The sequence below is a fragment of the Mizuhopecten yessoensis genome, unplaced genomic scaffold (genome assembly GCF_002113885.1).
Source record: "Mizuhopecten yessoensis strain PY_sf001 unplaced genomic scaffold, ASM211388v2 scaffold716299, whole genome shotgun sequence".
Taxonomy (NCBI): domain Eukaryota; kingdom Metazoa; phylum Mollusca; class Bivalvia; order Pectinida; family Pectinidae; genus Mizuhopecten; species Mizuhopecten yessoensis.
The window spans coordinates 126,770-152,044 of NW_018480047.1; the positions used below are offsets into that span (position 1 = coordinate 126,770).

Sequence of the window (25,275 nt, forward strand, 5' to 3'; positions counted from 1 at the left end):
AACTTGATCAGTGACAGCAAATAAGTTGGTAAAGGACAAAAAGAAAAGAAAACCTGATAACATAAGAGAAAACTTGTACAAGTGGTAAACAAATGCAGTGAAAATCTTTTAAAACTGTAAATAGCTAACTCCAAGGAATACATTCCAACATGAGAAGAGAAAAACTGTACAGTTATTTGAGAGGAGTTCTGTGTAAATAATCTCCGGAGACCACAACCTAACATATACCCGGTAGAACCAGGTAGAGGTAGAACACACAGTCCGTGCTGAAGCATGAGAATGGATTCATGAATACGGGCCCCAGGCAACGGTCGTTAGTTAGACAATAAATAGCGAATTGATGTCGCCTCTGCTACATATTAAAACTTCGCGGGCTATTTCACTTTGCGTCGAAGCGTTTTCCTGATAAAGATCGCAAGCATTTGTTTGACACTGAATGTTTACTCTATGCACACGAGGAAAGAATGTGATTTCGTTACTACTGTTACAACTTCTGCACGTTTGACCGCTTTACTAAGATGCATATATCTAAATAGCACAACACAACGTAATTAGAATGGGTGAGTTATGCATATTAACTGCATTTACGGAAAGAATGTCAGTAATAGACACTATAAGTTACATTTTACACTGTTTTACGTACACCAGCTCGGCAGCTGGCTAAGGCTGTGACCTTACTTCAAGTCGACACGCAGGAATGGAGACTGCTAAGGAATTATTGTACTGGAATATAGAACTACAGTAACAATAAATCGCTGCAGTTAGTTACTAATAAAACGCAGCAGGCATGAATATATTGACAAAGTTATCTGGAACCCAGCGTGATGGTTGACGTTTGTCTCCCTGAAACAAATGATAGATCTTTTGTTATAATTGGGTTAGCTTCATGCTAACTAAAAGCATTTGATAGGGCTTATATCACACCTACGTCGCAAATATAAATGTAACAGAAAAGGAAAAAATGTACGCCCACACCAAGGTTCGAACCAGGGACCCTTCAAAATATATATCAGGAATTTTAACTGTACATTGATTTTTTTATAAAAACAAAAAAAAAATGTAATCAACACACCAAAAATCGTAAGTGTGAACGAACTTTTAACTCTTAAAACTTGTCACCAACAAATATGTGCATACCATAAAGTATCGATGACAACAAGATATAGGACAGTCTCACAAGTCGAAGACTTACAACGACTGGAAGAACAGTGCGAACAGTGCGAAATTGAAATATCTGGTAGCAGACGATCGACCAAGTCCAGTTCCTATACATTCCTCTTTCCTTTTTTTAAGTCTTCGCCCCAAAGACAACTATTTACAACCCAGGTTCAGGTATCCCCTTGTCAAGCATACACCAAATGCTTGAATTAAACAAGGGTTGGTCACAGGCACCACTGTAACAGGAGAGGAAAAAATGCACAGCCAGACCAGGGTTCAAACCCGGGACCCTCCATGTTCTAGACGGAGGCTCTACCAATTGAGCTATATATCTGGTGGTCGACAATCGATCCAGTCCAGTTCCACTACATTAATAGGTAAAAGGAGAAGACCGGAATTCAGATCTGGGACCCTCAAACACTAGATGGGCGCTCTTACCTACTGAGCCACCAGGTTGCCAGCAGTTGACCAAGTACAGTTCTGCTACAAATAAATGAGTTGTTAACTAAAACCCAACTAAAACCCACTGGGTTGCTATTTAGTTACAAGTCTCTTTCCCATTTTTTCCTCATTCAAAATGACGAAGCTTGACTCTGATGCTTTAAGTTGCTACTTTATTCTGTGAATAGTGGAAGCTTAACCCTACAAAGATCAATACACAGCACTAAAGTCCCATATATGTGTAAACACAGTTAATTATAAAAATAGTAATTGTTTATCTTTATAGTAATTGTTAAGTTGTAATACTGCACCTGTACACATCATCCAGTTTATTGGTACCCGTTAAAATATCTACCACAACTGTGTCAAGGGTTTATATTGATTCTTTTGACAGTCTTATTAAGATTGGTATAATCTTAAACCATACCTGTAATAAAAACATACACAAAATTGCAGGTAACATAAACACGCATATTTGTACATAACTATTAAAATGAGTAGATCGACTTACGAATTGATTGCATTATTTCATTAATTCTTTTCTTGTGACTAGTTTGAAATAAACAACTACAGTAACATGTTGACACTGAACCAAAAGAGGTTACAGAAATGACTATATGCCACATGCACATAAATAAGTTGGTGTTTTGTTGTTTGTGATGATGAGACAAGTCCTAGTCGGGGGGAATGTACATGAAAACAACTTGTATAATACAGCAAATTTCACAATAGCCTGTCGGTGTAACTCTGGTTTACCTAACCCTTTCACCCCTATGTAACTTTAATAAACTCTACCATGCATTGACCTGGAAAAGTCCATCATGGTCTATAAGTGGTGAAAGGGTTAACATATTCTGATGAGTGAAATATTATGCATAATAAAAACAGATAAGCAAAAGAATCAAAAAAGCTGTTCATTATCAAATTATTTGAAAAAAAAATTTAGAGTCCAAGGAGGAGACACAAGTTAGATATGTTGAATTACACGTTTACCTTATATTTAACTGATCTTTGACCTTTATATGTAAGTCACGTCCAATCCTCCAGAATCTTCGAGTGAACATGCTCGGAAGAAAAGGTGAAAAGTGATCAGCTGTTGTTAGTTGCCAAAGTTGATCCCCTAGTTATGCGTTGACATGAATAAGTTGTGGGACTTACTGGCTGAATAAGTGTGTGTATGATCGTTTGACTTACCTAGAATTCATGAATTAGGCATATTCAGACTTCAACATTTTCTGTACCAACGTGATGACCCTTATTTACTATTGAAGTTAATATTGGTACACAGAGCTAGAGTAAAAACCTTTTAATTGAGTGCTATAATGTTTCCTCAAAAGAATTGCTTGGTCTGCTTTCAAGGTCCAAAGGGTCAAATATGTTAAAAACTTAAACAACTTTATCTAAAGAGCCATAAGGTCTAAATTAAAGTCATAATACTTGGGTATGTTACATATATATAGACCAGCAGTGTAGTTTTATTGTGTTGAGGTCAAAGGTCAATTTATAGCCCTGGTCAAGGGTCAAAAGTCAACATGGAATATTATGAATAAATGACTTGAAACATCTTATTATGGTTCAATGGGGCCTACACATCCTTCTGTGCCATGTACACAGTCTCACAACCCTACATTGACATAATCCTAATATTATGGTAGCTGGTACATTTGATGGAGTGCAATAAAACCAAAGTTCCATAGTGACTTTGATATCCTTTTATAAGACGTGAGTATTTAGGTTAAAACCTGATTATACATTATATATTCTTGCAAGGTATGAAGGGATGAACACAACCTTGCATGCTATTGGGATATGCCAAAGGGTCTGCCCTCTCTGGGAAATAAATCCCTGGTTTATACTTATTAACTAATATTAAATGTACAAAAGAAATTATTTTGACAGCCAGAACTGACCTGTCGAGTACCACATTTACTACAGGGAAACTAAAACAAACTTGAATATGCATGGACATGTAGCTATCGTGATTCACATACATGTACCACTATCTGTAGTGTTGGAGCCCCTCAGTGAATTCTTGTCCTAGATTTTTGCATCATAATATATTGATATAATTAACAGGCCAAGTTATATTAATGTTGTGTTGTATTGTTCCATTTGTAATTTGTATCCAATGCAAGTTTTCACAGTAAAATTTTCTAACTCCATGTTCCTGTCACACATGTTGATGGATTGGAAAGTGCTTTTCTAAATCAAAATTTTATGAAAAAAAAATCGAAAAGCTCCTTGAACAATTGTTTTATCTGGAAAGTTTTGGAGTGAAACAGAAACAGTAGACAGGACAGACTTCTTGAACCTTATTCTGCAAAAGAAATGTTTTTAAATTAATCTGTATGATTCTTTTTATCAATAATTAGAGTGGAGCTCTGGCTTTTTGTGAAAAGAAATTGCTTTGTTGTATATTGGCTTTTAACAATTCTGAGAACCAAATATTTTAAGGTTAGGCCTTTGTGGCTCTTTCTATGAAACAAGTAGCCGGGATTTGTACTTTATGTCAAAAATTGTATGATGACTATACAAAGATTCATCTTTGTAATTTAAATATTTTTGTTTGTTTGGCCACTTGTCTTTCTCTGAAACAAATTTCAACCTGGTTGTAGTCTTTATATATAAACAAATAATTGCACATTGACAGTCAGCATATAAAACAAATATGTCTCAGCTTGGCCTTTTGGTGGACATATCTTGATGCACGTAGGCCATAACCAGAACATTGTCACAGGAAATAGAAAGTGAACTGATTCGTAATGCCTTCTAAACGAACAAATGAGGAGGAAAGTAGACTGTTGGAAAGTGATGGTAATAAGGATGACTACGAGGAAAGCAGCTTTTCCTATACATTAGGGTTTAAACAGGATTACAAAACCTGGCAGAAAGAACAAAGAGGTGAGAGAGGAATTATTGTAATGTATGTTAAACTTTGATGTCAATTCGGCACAACCATGATTATGTAGAATAGCCTTTGTTTGGTCCATTGCATGGTTATTCAAATTAACCAAAATCAAAGAATGATTTTTTTCTTGATTTTCAAGCTTGAACAGAATAATTTGTCGATTTTTCATTGTAACTTTACATATGTTACTAGTATGTATAGCACATTATACGTGTAATTTGTGTTAGAATTGAGGTTATATGATATATTGAAGTACCTGACATGTTACCTAGAACCTGTGATTTGTGCTAGAATTTAGAATATACCCTTGTTTCAAGGAAACAGATATTTGATTATAATGGCATCATTCATGTTCCATATTGTTTCTAGTCCCCAATCAGACATTTCTACACACCATAATCATGGTTCTGTACCTTTTCCAGTTCTCTCACTCCTGAGTGTTTCATTTCCACCAATGCTACTTGGCATTCTGTACTACATACTTTTATACCCTTACAAGGTCATTTGCATACATATACCTATCAATTTTCTCTAAAATACCTACACAAGTACGCCACTTAAATGAACAGTTTGGAAAACCTAAAATATAAACTCTTGTGTATATTAGCTTGTCTGCAGGGCCAGGAGAAGTTTGTAAGGAATCAGCCTTATTTAAGTTGAAGCATTTTTATTTGCTTTTGAATAATTAAGACCCCAACCATGTAACCAGATTTGTGCATGCTGGGCATGAGAAAACAAACAATAATGCTACACCAGTAGAATGGCTCTGGGGTCCAACCATATCCCAGATAACCTTATAGTTCCTGGGTCCTTACATGATAGTAGTTGAGATCCCCTACTTATAAGAATGTATACAATTGCTGAGCTTTATTTAAGTGGAAGCATTTTCATTTGCTTATGAATAAAAAAGCAATGATAACTTTGAATATACAATACACATACTCAACTATTGGCCCAACGACTTACTAAATTTCAGAAATTCTGCAGGACAAATGGTGGCAGTATAGATTGAAACTTAATCACATCTTTGTATTGATTTGATTTTTTTTTAGCCAAGGAGAAGTTGGAGGCAAAGACCAGATGGTTTGTTTACATCAGCCACTTCCTGTCGGCCTGGGTACGTACAGAATTAATTTATCCATGCTTGAAAACTTGTAGATTTCCTGAGGATTCTTTTATTGGCAATGATATATGAGTACTGAGATTGTTTGAATATCTTACAGACTAATTAAAAACATGTTACATGTGAAGGTATAATTATCCAAATATCTAAACACCTGCTATTAGATTGCGTTGACCTTCAGCTGACTAGAGATTTTTTTTATAAAACCGGTTATAGGACAGATCTCCAATCTCTTTTTGAATCAGTCAATGTCTCTGCAATTCTTACCTACCTGAAAACTGTTGGTCTGTTCAAACAGATATAACTAACCATAGCCACTTTTACTTAACAAGTTGACGTTTGTCTTTACCTTTACGTTCATTTGGTACCATTTCCTTAAACCTGTTTACTTTATTTGTCCTAATAACCTCTTTACTGTGTGTTAGTGTTGATGGGCCGCTAAGAATCCAATAATAACAGTAATTTTTGTCACACTAGACCTAATTTTTGTCACACTAGACCTAATTTTTGTCACAATAGACCTGGTTTTTGAAATAATGTGTTTGAGATTAATTTCTCCATAGAAAATTGCTGAAAAACATACAGGTGTTCAAAACTCAACATTCACACAAGTTTATCAATTGTATTCTTGAAATTAATATGTTTGTTTCATATTAAAAAAAGGCCATAGCAGGTGAGCTATTCAGGCTCTTGGGCCTCTTGTTTTTTGTTTTATATCATACCAATCTGAATCTAAAGTCTAGCTGACTAACATGTCTATGTTAACAGACATTGATTTTAATGTTTTACCTGAATCAGGGCGACAGGATGTGGTCGTTTGGAGTGGGAATCTTCCTGGTACAGTTGGAGCCAGTATCGCTGAGGCTTGTTGCTATCTATGGGTTTGCTAATGGTGGCTCTATCTTGTTACTGGGGGCCATTGTCGGTGACTGGGTGGACAAGACAGCCAGACTTTCAGGTAAGATGATTGTCACAGGTAAGATGATTGTCACAGGTAAGATGATTGTCACTGGTAAGATGATTGTCACTGGTAAGATGATTGTCACGGGTAAGATGATTGTCAGGGGAAAGATGATTGTCACTAGTAAGATGATTGTCACGGGTAAGATGATTGTCAGGGGAAAGATGATTGTCACTAGTAGGAAATTCCCTACAGCTAAGATGATTGTCACGGGTAAGATGATTGTCACAGGTAATATGAGTATCACAGGTAAGATGATTGTCACTAGTAAGATGATTGTCACTAGTAAGATGATAATCACAGGTAAGATGATTGTCACAGGTAAGATGATTGTCACTGGTATGATGATTGTCACTGGTAAGATGATTGTCACTGGTATGATGATTGTCACAGGTAAGACGATTGTCACAGGTAAGATGATTGTCACTAGTAAGATGATAATCACTGGTAAGATGATTGTCACAGGTAAGATGATTGTCACTGGTATGATGATTGTCACTGGTAAGATGATTGTCACTGGTATGATGATTGTCACATGTAAGATGATTGTCACTGGTATGATGATTGTCACATGTAAGACGATTGTCACAGGTAAGATGATTGTCAGGGGTAAAGATTTTATTATTTTAGAACCAATCTCAAGTCATTCCTGTTATTGTAGTGTAAACAGGATTACCTCAATATAATTTTTGTTTTGTTTCCATAGCGGCTAAATGGACGTTGGTGATACAGAACATGAGCGTATGTTTGTGTTCCGTCCTTGTGTACTTCGTGTTCCAATACCATGCCGAGATAAAGGAGGTTTGGCCGGAGCAGGGATTAGCCGACTTGTCCTACGCTGTTATCATCGTCATATCCATTATAGGAAATCTGGCGAGTGAGGGACGAAAGATTGCGGTGGAACGTGACTGGGTTGTTGTGATTTGTGGGCAGGACAAAGACTTGCTAGCGAGTATGAAAAACTGTTAACAAGGAATCAGATTCTTTATGGTTATCTCGTTATAAGCCTATGCTTGGTATTATGAGTTTAATTGCATACTTTAACAGATTAACTGCTTAAATGAACTTTGGAAAAAAAACACTTTCCTTATATGTTCACCACAATTTTGAAGTGCCATACCAATGTTACCTCTATCTAATGAAAAGTTATTTTATATGTACGAATCTGCAAATATATCCTAAACTACATATTAGTCCCCCACCAGCATTACGGGGCATATCTCAAATATGCTGTCTCATACTACTGCCAAATTGTGTGTGTAACCTCACGGATGGTGGAATGTTGTGTACTAGAATCAGGTCACATGACCAAATGGATACAAAGTTATGGCCCTTTGAATGCCACGTCTTTGTCAAGAGCATATCTCTCCTACTCTGTCACCTATAATTGCAAACTTTTTATGAGAGTATCTCTTGGAATAGCGATGTGTCGGATGATGATATTGAGTCTTTGGCTCCGCTTTATACAGTTGTTGCGCGCTGTTCGGTTTTCATTCCAAAGTTTGTTTGGAGGTGGGGGACTATAGACTGCTGGCAATACTGATCCCTACTTTGAAATGAAATTTCCATGTATCCATGCATATAAATCCAATGGTCCTAGTACAGTATGCAACTTTTAGATAAATTTAATTTGGCCATTTTCATTTCATATCAAGAAAAGGATCTAACTGATAATACAAATGGAAATAGAAATGATGAGAAACAACACCACATAATCCGGTACAAAATGTGATGCATGATTTATATCCCATGTGCTATGTGATAATACTAATGTAAATGATAGGTGTAAATGTTATGTGACAGAATGAGTTGTTGAAGGTTTGTTGATCTCTGTTACAGGCATGACCTCTTTCCTCAGAACCATTGACCTTACGACATTGATCTTGGCACCTGTCGTTACGGGACAGATCATAGCCTTTACAGTGATAGGATACGGGGCTCTATTTATAGCAGCTTGGAATCTGGTGTCTGTCGTGATTGAATATATCTTTGTTTTGAAAGTGTATGAGAAAGTGCCAGCTCTAAGAGCAGTCAAAAACAAAGGTGAGTTCTGTTGTTGAAGGGTTATGGTTAGAATTTGTTGATATTTATCCGAATGTATTACTATAGAGGATGCGTTTTGTCTCTTGTTGAATTCAAATTACATATTCATTAAGTGAGGATATATAGTGCACTAATATTTTGTAGGAGATTTCTTTTATGAAAGAAAAAAACCAACTCTTTAAGAAGCATTGAATATTTTATTCCCCCATTATACTATCAGAAGGGACTAGATTTATACACTCCATTATTAAAAATAAACTTCACATACCAGCACTTCCATGATTTGTAAATGGTGGGCAACAAGATCTCTGCATAATCTCTAGTTAACAAAATGTATGTTGGAGCTGGTTTTATTTTTTTCTTGTACATTGTAGATCGTAAAGCAGTTGACAAGGGGCCATCAGACAAAGAATCTCCACTGATGGATGAAGGAGAAGAACAGATCACTGTCAATGAAGATCTTGAAGCTGCTAGCAGTCCACCTCAACAGATCAAGCAGACACAGAACCTTGATGAAACCAGCCTTAAAACAGAACAGGCTATCAAAACTCTGACACCTAGTGATGAACCTGAAGATACAAACTGCAGCGGGAACTGTGCCAGTTGTCTGAGAAAAGTTTTTAAAAGTTTTATAATTTTGTATCGAGGCTGGAGTACCTACATGAAATATAATGTTGCATTCGCTGGCCTTGGTCTATCAATGTTGTACATGACAGTTTTGGGATTTGATAATATCACAACTGGTGAGTGTGTAATTAATTCAAACATCAAATTTAAATGTTCAGTTTTTACCATATTTACTGTAATAGACAACCCTCCACCATGTGGGGAAGGCAATGGTTTCTCTCCCCTGGACGGGACATACCAAAATCCCTAAAAACGGTAGTTGATATTCTTTACTGTTTTGTTTACTAATATTCGCTGTAAAGTTAGAATTGCCCTCATCACGGAGGAGGAAAAGGCAAACATTAAACTACAGTGAAAATTTCCCAGTATACAGTAGTCACTACATACAGGTGGGTACTCTATTTGTCCCTAACCTGTCAGTGTTTTAGATTCATGAAGAATAATAACTTCTGAATGGCTGAATAACTTTCTAATTACCAGGTTGCTTTATGATGACTGGACATTGTGTTATATATACATGTGGATACTGTCGAGATTCAATTTTTAGCCACGGATCAAAACATCAGCTTATTATTCCAGCCATGGCTCCTGAATGATTGTATTTTAATGAAATCTCGTGGATGTCAGGAGTTATCATGTCTGGGGACCAAGTGTTTTCTCCAGGTTTGAAAACGATGGGAGCCATTGGTAGTGTGATATAGACAGAATATAGAAATATATGGGGGATGTACAAAATCCCCCCTTCTGGAGAAAACACGGGGACCCAATTACACTGTATTGTTTTGTCATATTTCATCTTGTTTGTTCATGTGTAATTATGAATTTATTATGTGACTTTCTTGTATGCTGTGTTGTATGATTGACTTTATTTTATCATTTTTCAGGCTACGCCATTTCCCAGGGTGTATCCGAGTCTATTTTGGGGTTTCTAATGGCAGCAGGTGCCATTGTAGGAATTCTGGGAACCATTGTATACCCTCGCATGCGGAAACGCATCGGCCTGGAAAGGACAGGACTATTTGGCATTTTATCACAGATTCTTATCCTTACATTGTGTGTAGCAGCAGTTTGGGCACCTGGCAGCCCTTTTGATCTCCTCTATGATTCAAGAGTTCCGAAAGGGGAGATAATTACTTCAAATCAATGTGAAAATATGAGCATTATCATCACCAATCAGACACTCAATAATAGTACTGGTACCAACAGAACAAATCTAGGATACCAGGTTTCCTCAGATTTTAATTTAGCCAATCAGAGTGCTGTATGCAATGGGACTGAGGAGGGCACGAGTACAGGACCTGGTTCTTACATTTCTATTTCACTGTTAATGGGAGGAATCATTGGTGCCAGGTTTGGTGAGTAGATTCACCAGAGACTCGCTCTAAATGTAGATGGAAATGACATTGATATTGTATACTGGTACAGCCTAAAATTACTGTAGTTGTATATATATGTACTGGACAATAGATTTTGTGAAAATGCATCTTTATAATAAGTATTGATTGTTTAGAAAAACTGAAAGGAAAAATTGATGGGAGAATTATATCGTAGCACCCTCAGAGAAATATTCTCATTATGACATTTTATAGAAAACTCAATGACATTACTTTGTATTTAAGTAGAAGGAAAAGCTTTCTCACTGAAAACTGAAAAATATCTGAGAAGCCGAAATAAAAGTAATTTAATGATTTGTGTTTTGTTTGATTGACTTTGCTTTAACTTAATCATTTAGGTTTTTTTTTTGAACTAGTTAACTAACCTGACAAAATTTATTTTATTGTCTTAATACCAAACTCTACAACACATAATATAGTGTATTTTATTTTATCTAGGACTTTGGATAGCAGACCTTACTATCACTCAGCTCTTCCTCGAAGCCGTCGTTGAGCGTGAACGTGGAATCGTCAACGGAGTTCAAAGTTCACTGAATCAGTGTGCAGACATGATTAAATTCCTGATGGTAATAGTAGCACCTGATCCGGAGGTGTTTGGAATTCTCATATTGATCTCATTTGCATTCATTTGTTTGGGATGGTTGTTCTATGCCAAATATTCCAGATCAGCTCGTGGACATCTTTTCCATTTCGAAAAGGTTGCAGCATGTTTTGATTCCAAAAAAGCACTTCCTGTAATAGATATAACAAAAACAGAGACAGAAAGTATTAGAAGTAGATAAGATTTTAAGAGAAGAGAAGAATTTTCCTTCGACAGTGGAACTACACTTGTCATTTTCAAAACATTTTAGTTTTATGAAAAAAAATCAGTATTATATATTTTTTCTGATCAGTTGTATTTCATTGGAAATTAAAGCTTGTTGCTCTAGTCCTTGTTGAAAGGTGGTTAAGATTGATATAGTATCAGTAATTTGTCTGAGATTAAATGTCTCCTGTTTGTAAAGTACATACTGTATATATAACAAATACAAAAAATGGGAAAAAAATGTTCAAAGTAGAAGAGAAAATAGAAATTATTGTTATGTATCTGATTTGATATATTTTCAAAATTGACCGTGCCATTACTTTAGGAGTTGCCTTCAGCATGCCCTGAACCCACAACACCTGAATCCACTGTTGTGGGTTTTCATTGGAAGCACTTTTTTTCCCCCGTGTGAGCTTTAAGAGCTTAAAATTTTCTTCTGAATAATTGGTTATAATGAACACAAATTAAACAAAACATGCTATTTAACAGCACTATAAAGTAATTATTGTTAGTGTTGATGCAGCATATGTTATATCGAAATAGGACCAATCATGTGTAAAATTACTTAGTTGTATAGTTTGGTAATAAGGGGGCTTAGCCATATAATGGTTCTCATTATTGGTAAAATATTGTACAGTGCTGTCTAGCTTAGATTTTCAATGAATTTTTATAAATATTTTTAATCTTTTTCTCACATAAAACGGAAATTGTATCACAAATACAAAACCTCAACTACAGTAAAACATCAGTCTTACCCCCTAAGTAGGTAACAGTTATGTGCCCTGGTATTCATCCTCAGAGTTCCGGGGGTTACTCTCATTGATGTTCCCTGCACCCCTGGAACATGTCATGACACACTTGAAGGTCCTGTATGTGTCACATTGTGGATGATACCGGTACACTAGCTTGATCCTTTATTGTACAACAGAAGAGCCACACAGACGTGTAACAGTAAGATTGACCGGCTTTGAAGCGTACTGCGCGCCTACAATTTTGTCATGACATATTCCAGGGGTGCAGAGAACACGAGCGAGCATTACCCCTGAAGTTTCTAGGATGCCTGGAATTGTAAACATCTGATCTGAAAACTCAAATCACGCCTATATATGGTGAAGTCATTGGTTCTGTTCTAAGGGGTTTGTTATATAGACCTGTTTTACTGTGTAGGACTGGTTGGAAACCTTTCTGTTTTTGTGATGAAAAGTAAATGTTGTCAACCAACGTTTATCTTAGAGGTAAATATTGTGGCATTTTAAACATGGTGCTAGGTTGGACTCAGGTTGTCAAGGACAAGTTTGATAATTAAACAGGGTATCAAAATAACTACATATATAGATGGGGTGATGCTTGATGAAATAATTTTATACATAGAGGTACCACAGAGTACAGATGTTTTAACAAGTTTATGTTAAGTAAAGTTTGTAAATTTTCTAATTTTAGAAAGAATTTGAGGCTTAAAATAGCATTTATATATTTTTTTCCGTTTTTTTTAAATTTGAAAATAACGTAACAGGAATTGCATAAATATTATAAACAACAGTCATGAACTTCTTTCTACGAATCTTTTCTGGGACATTGTCGAGTGATTGTTGTTGTACAAACAACCTTTGGGTTTCCCTGGATAAACTACATGGGTTTCCCTGGATAAACTACATGGGTTTCCCTGGACAAACTACATAGGTTTCCCTGGATAAACTACATGGGTTTATTTTATGATGAATGCTCATGAGAAATAAAATTATAACATGTATAACAAGCACTTGGGTGAATAGATTTAATCATGTATCAATACTAGGGGTACATTCGCGTATCCGGTTTAAACAGTTGAACCGGTTGAACTTGTAAAGAAAACGACAGGCACAGATCTGGACCGAGGCCGAGCTCAGGAAAATTTGGCACGTGTAGATTGAGGGGTCCAGACGAACCTGACTGAAACTAAAATGCTGACTATTGCCAGTTTGCATTATTTCTTTTTAAAACAATGTCAACTCACATGTAGTTTTTAAAAACATTATGTAATTCAGTGGACGGATGAAAGAAGGTCATAATATTCTTGATACACTGTTTTTTATTCTCCGACACTGTGCATTTTAAGCTCTGCTTATAGAACGGTCCAAGTACGTTCGTTTATCGTGGAATATTTCTGCACCACACGTACCGTTTCAACCGGGATACGCGAATGTAGCGTTGTATTCAAAGTATTCTAAAGGATGTAACTCTAACACAAGTTTGTGGAGCTGATTTTTCTAAGCTTTTAAATGACAGGATATTTTTTTTTAATCTGGTATCTTTTATAATCCTGTTGCCATGCCGATGAAGTTGATTGTTTTATCTAGTACAATACCTATGTGAAGTACACTTAAAGTACCGTAGTTATATATATGTTTGTTTTTTACTTTAGTGATTTTTTTGTTGTTGTTAAATATTTACTCGTGATTTTAATGAAGTTTTAGTATTTTTAATATGTTTGTTTTTAATTCTGACACAAAATCATAATCAAACAGGTGAGTATGGATATTTATTTTATGTTAATATAAAAAAAACCACTCATAAACAATATATAAACAACTGTTATGTGTTTGCGTGTTTGTATTTAAAAGGGTACGGCCTGCCATGGAGTGGTGTGGGGCATGTGTGGCCATTTGAGTTTGGCAACTGTGTCTTCCACATTTTCTGAAAAAACCCATGCAAAATAAAAATAAATAAAAAAAAGTATAAAATGATCTTGGGTGTGGTTACGGAGGGGACAAAAATTCGTAGAATGGCACATGACTCATGACTCATTATCTTTTTTGTTTATGGACAAATTTGTTAAAGAAAAAACTATTTTAGGTACATTTGATTACATGTAGCACGAAGGGGGGATGTTTCCTGTTAAAAACAGACATCTGTTAATAGTTTACATCAGCAATACAATGAGTATTTACATCTATAAATACCTACGAAGTGTATCAAATGATAATGATAATGCATTGAAAATTCTACTGACTTAATTGCATTTCATGTTTTATTTGACGCATTAAAGAAATTGTTTACAGCAATTATTTCGCTATTTATACACAAAAAAAAAGATTCTGGTATCATCAGGATCATTTTATCTGTCAGAGTTACCTCCCTCTATCCATTCAAAAGAAGCACAAATCACAGTATGAATGGAGATAGTCATCACATTGCACAGATCCAGGATTTTTCAATGGTATGTTCCCAGTAAAAGCAAAATATTTCTTAAACAGTATGGCAAGCCTGTTCATACAGAACAAGATGTTTGTTAAAAGTAAAGAAGCTTCTATTTGTTAATTACTTGCAGTTTTATATTGTACCACAATAATATATGCATCGATATTTACACTTATTTGTACACTTTTATAAAAACAATCATGGTAGGAATATACTTTAATAGAAAGTTATCTGATGGAGAAATATTCTTTTGCTCGTAAGGTAGTTAACACATGGAACAATCTTTCAGAAAAAGTTTAAGCAAGGGTTATGTGTTACAATAGCCAGGTGACTTGGACCAAGGTTTGGGAATGATGTAAACATTACAGACGGAAGAACTCCCTCCTCCACCTGTTGTACTCATCACCTTTGTAGAAGGACAAGGAATAGTGATAAAGATAGTGCAGTCACTGGGGCTCGAACCCAATGACCCTTGGCTCTCCAGCCCAATGCTCTACCGCTGAGCTAAAGGGAAATTCCCTACAGCTGATGCTTGTAAGGCAGCCTTATCAATGCACATCTTTAACACCTTGGCTTTTAATTAATTCTTGATAGGAGCCACTTTCTGCAAGACATTGTATGGTGGACATCTTGAATTTCAGAGATGGCTTCCGTGTCAAAACAATCGCAGTAATATCTCTGTCTTGGTGACTTTCCCCCCTTGTCCATCGTGTTCCAGACAGCCATCTTGATTTTGGCAGCTAAAAGTTTGTTAGTGCTATTTTCAGAAAGTATGTGGAGATTTTTGTCAAATTATAAAAGCTGAGCTCCCATCAGGCAACGGTCTTGATTTTGGCGGAGAAAGATTGTTATTGCTATTTCTCAAAAACTCCCAGAGGGATTATTCTTGAATTTCATGTCTAGGTTCCCATTGGTTCAAAGTTGTGTACCGGGTATGTTTCATTTTCACATTGATCGGCAGACATCTTGATTTTGACCATAACGTTTGTTATCACTATGAGGTATTTCTCAAAAAGTTAAGTACAGTGTACATTTTTTTCTCAATTTTTTGTAAATACCATAGGTTTATTTATCCTGTTCCTTACTTTTGCATGTTTTAGGCTTGACCAGAACAGGACAGCTACCATAAATCATAAATATGTCTTATTCTTTTTTTTACACATTACCTTTTAAGTTTATATTTATTAGTCAGTAGAAAGTATCGCTTTGAAAGGACAGAGTCAAACATAGCAGTATTATGAAGTTAAGATGAAAAGTTACTACATGATGTGTTTACTGTTCCATCTCGCTGCAGTTGGTTGAAATCGCGGCCTGCTTCCTTTTGCTACTGCTATGCCACTCTTGGGTAGTTATGTCCTGGTACTACCACTAATGCTGATGACCAGCCAACCTAAAGGGTCAATTAGGTTTGAATTCTTTTAAAAGCCTAATCCTCTTTAGTTGTTTGTATTCAATTAAATTGGCTATGAACCAATCCTAGAGACCAGGATATAATTGTTAATGATAATATTTTGCCATGTACAGGTCCTTCAAGTGAGAACCTTCAATAATGTTGTGATAACACGGACATCCCTGACACTCCCCCAACATGTTAACCACCACCATGGTCTTTGGGGGATTACTATATACAACCACCACACCCGGCACCAGCTAGGCAATGCTAGAAGGGAGCCTGCTTTTCATTTGATGGAGGAAGCCATATCAGCAGGACAATCAGGGCTTGTACCTAACAGTGCAACGGGTCTGCGGCCCACTGACGGCCGTGCATCAATGAATTAGATAGTCCAGAGTGTTAGACCATTGCGCCATTGGGACACTTAGATATCGAGGAAATAATACTAGCCTGAAAGCCTCTAGTTGTTTTTGTTTTGACAAAGTAAAGAACAACGCAGATTTCGTCTTTAATATCAGACAGTTTTATTGGACTGAATGTTGATCACATATGACTTAAATACTGATAGTTAACTAACATGAATACGAAACAAAATGTTTTTTAAAAAAATCTAACATTCACCCTACTGTGACAACCAATTAGTACTTATGATGCAGAACCACAATAATCACACATACATCAATTAATGAATTAAATACATTTATGATAATTAAAGAAATAATAATTGAGCTTATCATTATCAATGTAAATAATTTAAATATTATTAAATCAATTGTATTGGCTGATTGAGCCTACAATGACAATATAAGTATTGTGAGTTTCTAAAGTAAGAGGCTTGATTCATTTAACAATATTTAGTGCAAATCCAAATATACCCAGCTGTTATGGGAAGCAGACTGATCATTTCACTTGGGTAAGAAAAACAAGATGCAGCATCTAGAAATCTAGTTTGTGAATGATTAAAGAATAAACAGTGTCATCCTGATATGATCCTACAATTTAAACAGATCCAATGAAAACTATACATGAATAATCAGAATTTAAATTTAATTTTCGAAGGCATGGACATTTTAATTGCCCAAAATTTATTTCAATAATAATTTCCAAACTTCAGAGACAGATAAAAAAAAAAATACAGTAAAAATTCCAGCGGATAAAAATAATGATGATAACAAACATTTAAGTAGAGAAACATCACTTTTCATTTAAAACTACAAATGTACCCTGATTCTGAAAACTTACATAAAAATACATATACATGTGTATGGTATAGTAATAAACTTATGTTGGCCAATTACGTGTACTAATTAATGAGATTTGTTCAAAAACTTATCCACAAATATTGTTATGCCACTTTCACATTTAGGCCAGATAACCAAACTAATGTGTTAGAATGTACTTAGGCTGTTTTTATTGCCTACCCTTAGTTTTTTTGCTGGTAGTCAAAAAGATTTTTCGTTTTTCCTAACAATGACATCAAATGACTCTATCTTTCATTCTTTTTAATAGTAGTTTTTTTATGTCCTGATCTAAACTTTCTGCCATGTTTTAACATAAAAACCAGTACTTGTTGTGTGTCTGCTGTTGGAAATGTATGTCTGCTGAGGACATAAGGTCTCCTATGATCAGCAGTAAAAATGTCTGATGTTAAGTGGGCAATATAATTGTCTGTTGTGGACAATATAAATGTCTGTTGTGGACAATATAAATGTCTATTTTTGACAATATAAATGGACTTTCGAGATATTGATAGGCAGTATACTCAGCAGGATAAAAGTATAAGATTTTCACGTTAGCTTCCCTACAAGACATTAATGTTCACAGTTTTAAGGTAAAGGGTACCACTACACAACTTTGAGTTCCACTCCAGAGATGTTTTATGATAAGTGTATTCTCCCTTGTGTATATATATATTTGGCTTGTTTCTGTTTCAACGTCCTATAAACAGTTATGGAACAGATATAGACAACAAAACCTAAGTGTAATTGTTCTGGCTTCGAGTTACTTCCCTTTTGTTAGGCAGGCTTCGAGTAACTTCCCTTCTGTTAGGCAATCATCTTTCATTGTAATACCCTGCATTTACCATTTCTTCACAGCAAACATAAGTATATGTGTAGGAACCGTTCCTTCACAGCAAACATAAGTATATGTGTAGGAACCGTTCCTTCACAGCAAACATAAGTATATGTGTAGGATTGCCTTTATGTAAGTGCTGAGTTCAAACAGTGGAATTCCTGTTTCTTTGCTTCGCTTTTGATGAATGATAGTTTATTTTTGATTTTGTTTCCAATTTTAAGCAAATGTAGTTCTGTAAAGTGCATCACAAGATATGATAAATATGGAATACATCAGTAGCAAATGACATATTTCATAATAGAGACAAAGTTGTACTGTGTTAAGTTTATTGAACTCTTTACCTTGACTATCTACCAGAGACGTACAAACCAGACCTATCCTCTACAAATTATTTACATACATTCATAATTTTGTGCAGATTCTTTGGCTTTGAATTTACAGTCTGCTAATGAAACTAATAACTAAATCTCTGTTTCCATAGCAACTGTTAATCCTTTATAAACAGATATAAAATGAATGTACAGAAATTGTATGTGATGAAAAGGATAACTTCATCAGCTTTTGAAAAATTCAGAAATTTATTGTTAAATACCAGTACTTCCTTCGGTTTAGCTCATTCATCCCCGATATTTCATAATGAATTATTTCAACCTTTGAATTGGAAGAGTTCAAATTTGTCTTCAGGGGTGAATGAGTTAAGCATACTAGTTCTGATGTTTGCCTATCCATCAAAAATATGTAAAAATTCTTCGGTTACAGATTCCTTGGTGAAAAATCCATTGTTTAATTTCTATTAATAGGACTGGGCCAAGTTCCAAGGACCTGCTAATTTAGACTGGTATATTCTTCTGCCATGATTCAATTTGACAGATTCATTGTTAATATTAGATAAATTTCTCAGATTTTTTGTTCTATTTTCTGTACTTTCATGAATTATACCATCAACCAGAGTCACGGTGATCATTTGTAACAACAAAGTTATTGTGTTGGTAGTGATAACATTTTTGGTATATTTTGTATTTTGTTTTAACATGTAATTATGAATGAAAAGAAATTCAAAACATTGTTTATAGGAAATACAGTGAATATTGACATTCAGGAAATAGAATAAATAATATAGGATTCAGATCAAAATACTGAGAAAAATACATAATCACACAAAATCTTTATTTGTATTTTTTGACATGATATCATTTTGTTGATATACAAATACATATACATATCAAACATAATATTTTCAGCCTTTCAACTGAGTATTGTAGGGACCATTTTTCATACTTGTGCTTTGGCAAAATCTTTTTGAACATTATACTAAGTATTATCTTTTAAGTTCGGAGGACAAGTGATGAGGTTTAGGGGAGTTGATCATTTGATGAAGAATTTGTCCACTGGATGTTTTTTCTTCTTCATCAATACCATAACAAAACCATCTGTAATCAATTTGATCATATGTACTGTCTGTTCCAAACTTTAATGGGAACTCTTTAAGCTGTCAAAAGATACTTTTTTGTTGTACCATACCATAAAATTTGTTGTTGAATCTGTATGTAATTGTCCCTCCGAACATACAATCATTGTTTTAAACTATAAATAAATGGCAGGTCAAAATACACATAAAAACAATCAATATAGCAAACCCCTAAAATACTATAAATACATACATCGATATAAATAAAAAAAAAAATTAAAAAAAATTATAAAACATTTTGATGATTGTCAAGTACTATAAAATCATAATGTCCAATAACAAAGAATTTTTAGTGCGATGAATAGTAAATGAGTCTAACTGACACACCTAACAATGTATGTTTATATTTTATTGGCGATGAGTATAGATGTTCCCAAACAAGTGGTGCTTGGTGACGTCCTGTAATTTTCAAACAGAATAAAGACAATTTGAAAAATTACCTAGTAACTAATGAAAGTTATGTAAACATAAAAAACAATCATCACAATGTTACATTATGTATTTCTACCAAAACATTTATAGTGTATAAGAAAAGCTATATTTTTTGCATTATTCCTTTTGCCACGATTGAGGAAGTCACCTCTGTGAACCTTTACCTCACGATGCAACTTTCTTTGTCAGGAAAGCACTGTGATGTTATTTTCAACGAACCTTTATAACACACGCAGTATATATATCAAACATGTACATCAGTCACACTGCTGCTGGTTACACAGAACGGGAGAGGTGAGGCATTTACATGTTTTGGTTATCCAGGTCCAGAAGTGCTGAAACATGTGTAACAGGAGAAAAAGAAATGTACGGCCGGACCGGGGTTTGAACCTGGGACCCTCCCAACTCTAGACGGATGTTCTACCTGGTCGCCGAAGATCAACCCAGTCCAGTTCTGCTACACATGTTTTGGTAGAAATACATCCCTGCGTTTGATGATCACTTGTAATGAGTATATACTGTAAATATTTACACATCTGTTGTACAGCCCCTAGATAAACCTACCTACTCAAAATGTCACTAAAACGTAACACAAATAACTATAACACTGAATGACTTTCAATAGGAAACTGTTCCCGGACCTCCTGTTCTACTGTCGGTATAATCGGGCACCAATCATTGTCCTATATCCAATTCAAACTTTAACCACAATTCCTAAATGGTTTCAGATAAATTGTTTTTGTAGGGCTGAAATGGTAGTTATAGAAAACATAACCTTGTTCCCACAAAGTGGCTGTTCTGCTATCTGATAAATCAGTTTCTTTAAAATGTAACATGATCCAAAAGGAACCGCAAGCATGCGGAAATAAGAATCATTTTTAGTTTGAATATAAATGTATTGATTGAAAAACATCGTAACGTCTGTAAAACTGTAAATCTCCAATATATGATACAACATACACAAATTTGAAAATATATTATGAAATTATCTCAAACCATTTTCATAATTTGAAGTACTGCGGCAAGTTTTGATTCCTCAGCTTGGGAGACAATACATGCTATTCCATCATATAACAAGTCAAAAGTAAAAAAACATCCGTCACATTTTCTTTGTGGCAATGATACAATACGTGGAACTAATATGGAAGGTTAAAAGACGGGAATAAATCCAGAAGCACTTCAACACAGACTAGAAACCAAATATTGGACTAAGGAGTCTTTCAAACCGTACCATTATCTCTGTCAGTTTGTATAGTCAAGGCAGATCAGGAGGAACACTATCTAAATCGTTAATTACCTTGAGGACATGGAAAAGATATCTCAACCCTTGGAATAGATAACTGGGCCACTAAGGAATTAATTAACTTTCTTATGTTTCTTACACAATTATTGAGTGATCATATAAACATTTTCAGAGAATAGTGTTGAAATGACCCATGAGATTTATTTATTTCTGTGTTATTTCCAGATTCTCTGGTCCAATCAAAACCTCTGTTACATATAGGTTTATTTTATTTAGACTTATACATGTACACATACAATAACAAAATCAAGTCTTAGCACCAACTAATCTTAACAATAACTATACAACTACAACAACAACTGCTAAAGTTGTACCTAATCACAAATGGATAATTAACAAGTGGCCACGGGAGGGTATGTGGAGACTGGGGCTGGGAACGTAAATACAAAAAATCCTGTTGTGAGGATCAACCAAATCTTAAACCTAAATATAAGGCTTGCTAGTTTGAATGTTTTGTATCTCAGCAAGTCTTGCTGATTTGTTTCTCCTTTGAAATGTTCAAATCATGACAGGTTTTTAAATTTCAGCATTTTTTCTCAAATGTATAAAAAATGTATTTCGAGTTCTTACGAAGAATGCAACTTTCAAAAAAACTGTTCTGATCTTTTACAACATCTGAGGCGAAATCTTGCACCTTCTTTGGACAAGAATGTTTGACGATGATGAGAATGGCTGATGAAAACTATACATGCATGCAACATGTACAAGTAGTTGATTTTCTACACCATTTACCTTAAGTGATAATACAGAATAAAGCTTTCCTCTGGTAACTACTTCGTTACCTCGGGTTTGTGGCTCCCACTCAACTTCAAAATTTTCTCATCTCTCGTATTTGAGAATTTCCGACAATTTTGAAATTACAGGAGGATCAATATGATTAATGGCATTTGATACGATGTACACTTAAACTCACGGCATGACCTCTTCTTAAGGAGCATATGAAGGACACAAATTCCAGCATGAATAGTTTTAAAAAATAAAACTTGAATTTGATGAATGTTCAGAATTAATAATTCCACATTCCAGAAATATAAACACAATATTTTGGTCTATATATTGCACATATCAATATAAAATTCTTTGGTCAACTTCCATCAGTGTGTACAACTAGAAACGAGATATTCCGTGTCCATTTTCAACTTTTTTCTTTAGTCACAACAAATGAATATGCATTAACCACTGTACTAATGAATATTCATGATATTATTATGCAAATATTTCTAATACATTACATCATTCTATATATATAAATGTACATGTATATATATCAATCAGCAGATGATGCAACTGAATGTTGAACTCTTTACGACCTTGAGTGATGTCATATACAGTCCATCGGACCCTTCATTCATTACAGTCTACACACATAACTCAGTTTCCACATCACACTAAATCCCAACTTTGCTTCAAGTCTACAGATGGGGACAGCTTTACAGTATGAACACATCCGGTAGGAAGTCAGTATTGTTCAGTCACAACATCAGTTATCTCCCCTTTATTTATATCCCAATAATCCCGTCTGAAGAGCAATAGAACAAACTAAGACTGATTAGAGTCAAGCTCTGTGATATTCAGAAACATGAAATATAAAAATATTACCAAAATGATTTGTCTTCATATATTTTGTTTGACAATTGATCTCCTTAATTATCAATCGTCAAGATTTGAAGCAATCTCTCTTTCGTTGAATTTCATCTCATATGTTTACAGAGAAATGATAAGGTATCTTCAGTGGACATCCAATCATCCAATATATCAGCAGGATTAACAATTACCTCCCTTATATATTGCAACCCTTTGAGAGGGTTATCTCCCTTCAGTGGCCTTACACAGACGTTGATTTATATCCTCCATCTTCTATCCGATTACAACAAACGGCAACAATTATTGCTACTAGGCCCACCAACAGGACGCCCCCTGCCACTGAGCCAACGATGATATAAATAGTCATCATGCTAAGATCTTTTTGTTTGGTTGCTTTTTTCTGGTCCTTTCCATCAGACGATGAGCTCACAGATATATCATGGTTACGGACGAGATCCATTTCATCGCTAGGATTGTAGTCCATACCTCCATTCTCATTTCCTTGGTTATCATAAGGTTCAGGTGTGGAGGGAAGCTCGTTGTCAAACTCTGAAACAATTAAAACAACGGAATTTTAATCAATGACATGTGATATGTCAGAGAATGAAGCTCCAATTACAGACATATCAAATAAATCTAAATAACACACATCAAATAAACCTGAATTAAGATATCTCAAATAAACCTCAAATTAGACACATCAAATAAACATCAAATAAGACACATCAAATAAACCTCAAATAAGACACATCACATAAATCTCAAATAAGACACATCACATAAACCTCAAATAAGACTCATCACATAAACCTCAAATAAGACATCAAATAAGACATCAAATAAACCTCAAATAAGACATCAAATAAGACACATCACATAAACCTCAAATAAGACTCATCACATAAACCTCAAATAAGACATCAAATAAACCTCAAATAAGACACATCACATAACCCACATCAAATAAACCTCAAATAAGACACATCAAATAAACCTCAAATTAGACCCCCCCCCCCCCCCCCCCCCCCCCGCATATACACATCAATCGAATCATGAAAATGGAAATGTCATTCTCTGTATTCTGGTTTAAATTTTTGATACCATTTCTCTTTGATTTTTGGGCTGGGCTACCTGAACAATCAATTTTATCTCTCTCATCGCCATTTTCTTGCGAGAGAAAGAAGAAGTGTGATCACAGTCACATATCATTCAGTTTCTAAGCTTATTTAAAACACTGATCAGACTGCGATCAGGACATTATAATAAAACTATGCAGAAACAGACAGAAACTTCCATAATCGGCAGAAATAAGACAAAAACATACAGTGAATAGGCAAAACTTTAAGACATATTTATTATGTTAAAATCGTAAGGATTAGGCCCAAAAGGAATGGTTGGCACCTCTGCATGGTACTACCACTACACAAACAATTTCAAAGAAATCTATTGAAAAATGAGCAAATGCATAGCCAGTACACAAAGTGGCATATATAGCTCTCTTATAAAGGTCCGAAACGCAAAATAATGTCATGGGGTACAACTACATTTGATACTTTCGTTGCCCGGGGGTATAATAACAAACTTCAAGCTAGATGCTTCAAATTTCAAAATTACTGTCTTACCATATTGGTCCTCCTTGGGGAAGTTTTCCAAACCACCATAGTTAGAAAAGTCGGGGATGTTATATCTGTCCACAACATTAGGGTCAAGAGAGTATAAATCTTCCTCAATTCTTGTTCGTTCCCTCTGTTGCTTCTTCCTTTCTCTGTCTTTCTTGTTTTTTCTCTTTTTATCCTTATTCTTTTTATTTTTCTTATCCTTGTTTTTCTTGTTCTTTTTCTTTTTATCCTTCTTACGCTTCTTTTCATTACCCATGTTGTCAAAATCATCAAGGTCACCAAAGTCAAAGGTCGTGTCACGGAAGGTCGTTGTTGTGGGAGCCATGGTTGTTGGTGCCGGCGGTGTTGTTGTTGTGCTGCTTGTTGTACTTGTTGTGCTTGTTGTCGGAGCAGGTGTGGTTGTTGTCGTGGGCGTAGTTGTTGTCGTTGTCGTGGTGGTCGTTGTTGTTGGATTTGGTATTACATTCAGCCAGACGTGGCGGTCAATGATTGTGTAATACGTTCCGATCCAACATGTGTATTTACCAGACTGACTTGGTTGGACGCTGGTGAAAATTAATTCTCCTTCAGAGTTAGGAGTCAGATGCTGCGAGTAAAAAAGACAAAGATTTTATTACAATGACACAGTGAAAGAAGTCATCCTTACTTCAGTAATAATCAAAACTCTAAATTTACTGCTACGATACTCAAGCCGAGTGATTGACTCTGGCAGGTTTCAAAGAAATTGAATGAAATCTTATGCGCAATTAGACCTCAGAACAAG

General features: G+C 35.1%; 2 protein-coding genes across 7 annotated transcripts in view; one reads left to right on the forward strand and one right to left on the reverse strand.

Annotated features, from left to right (window-relative positions):
- Nucleotides 1-456: 456 nt before the first annotated feature.
- LOC110442788 (solute carrier family 40 member 1-like) lies at nucleotides 457-13,330 on the forward strand. 2 transcript variants are annotated; one of them, XM_021486568.1, is made up of 8 exons: nucleotides 457-560; nucleotides 5,560-5,624; nucleotides 6,429-6,588; nucleotides 7,298-7,543; nucleotides 8,431-8,634; nucleotides 9,009-9,377; nucleotides 10,146-10,616; nucleotides 11,094-13,330. In XM_021486568.1, exons 1-8 carry the CDS (start codon nucleotides 557-559, stop codon nucleotides 11,435-11,437), a joined length of 1,863 nt encoding a protein of 620 aa, XP_021342243.1. In that variant the 5' UTR covers nucleotides 457-556; the 3' UTR covers nucleotides 11,438-13,330. The 2 variants fall into 2 exon arrangements, with proteins under 2 accessions (XP_021342243.1, XP_021342242.1); XM_021486567.1 differs by lacking the exon at nucleotides 457-560 and adding an exon at nucleotides 4,317-4,500.
- Nucleotides 13,331-19,565: 6,235 nt separating this feature from the next.
- The window catches only part of LOC110442790 (fibroblast growth factor receptor 4-like), a 120,461-nt gene continuing 114,751 nt past the window's right edge, over nucleotides 19,566-25,275 (reverse strand). For all 5 annotated transcript variants that reach the window (XM_021486572.1, XM_021486571.1, XM_021486575.1 and 2 more), the window contains 2 exons: nucleotides 24,516-25,098; nucleotides 19,566-23,442 (listed from right to left, as the gene is read on the reverse strand). In XM_021486572.1, the coding sequence (XP_021342247.1) occupies nucleotides 23,135-23,442; nucleotides 24,516-25,098 (891 nt within the window). In that variant the 3' untranslated portion in view covers nucleotides 19,566-23,134. The remainder of the gene's footprint in view (nucleotides 23,443-24,515; nucleotides 25,099-25,275) is intronic.

Bases quoted from the DNA above. Each gene is read 5' to 3' on its own strand.
- LOC110442788 (XM_021486567.1), top strand. From the start codon at position 4,362: ATGCCTTCTAAACGAACAAATGAGGAGGAAAGTAGACTGTTGGAAAGT. The intron at 6,589-7,297 runs GTAAGATGATTG...TTGTTTCCATAG, and splicing joins CAAGACAGCCAGACTTTCAG to CGGCTAAATGGACGTTGGTG. The intron at 9,378-10,145 runs GTGAGTGTGTAA...ATCATTTTTCAG, and splicing joins ATTTGATAATATCACAACTG to GCTACGCCATTTCCCAGGGT.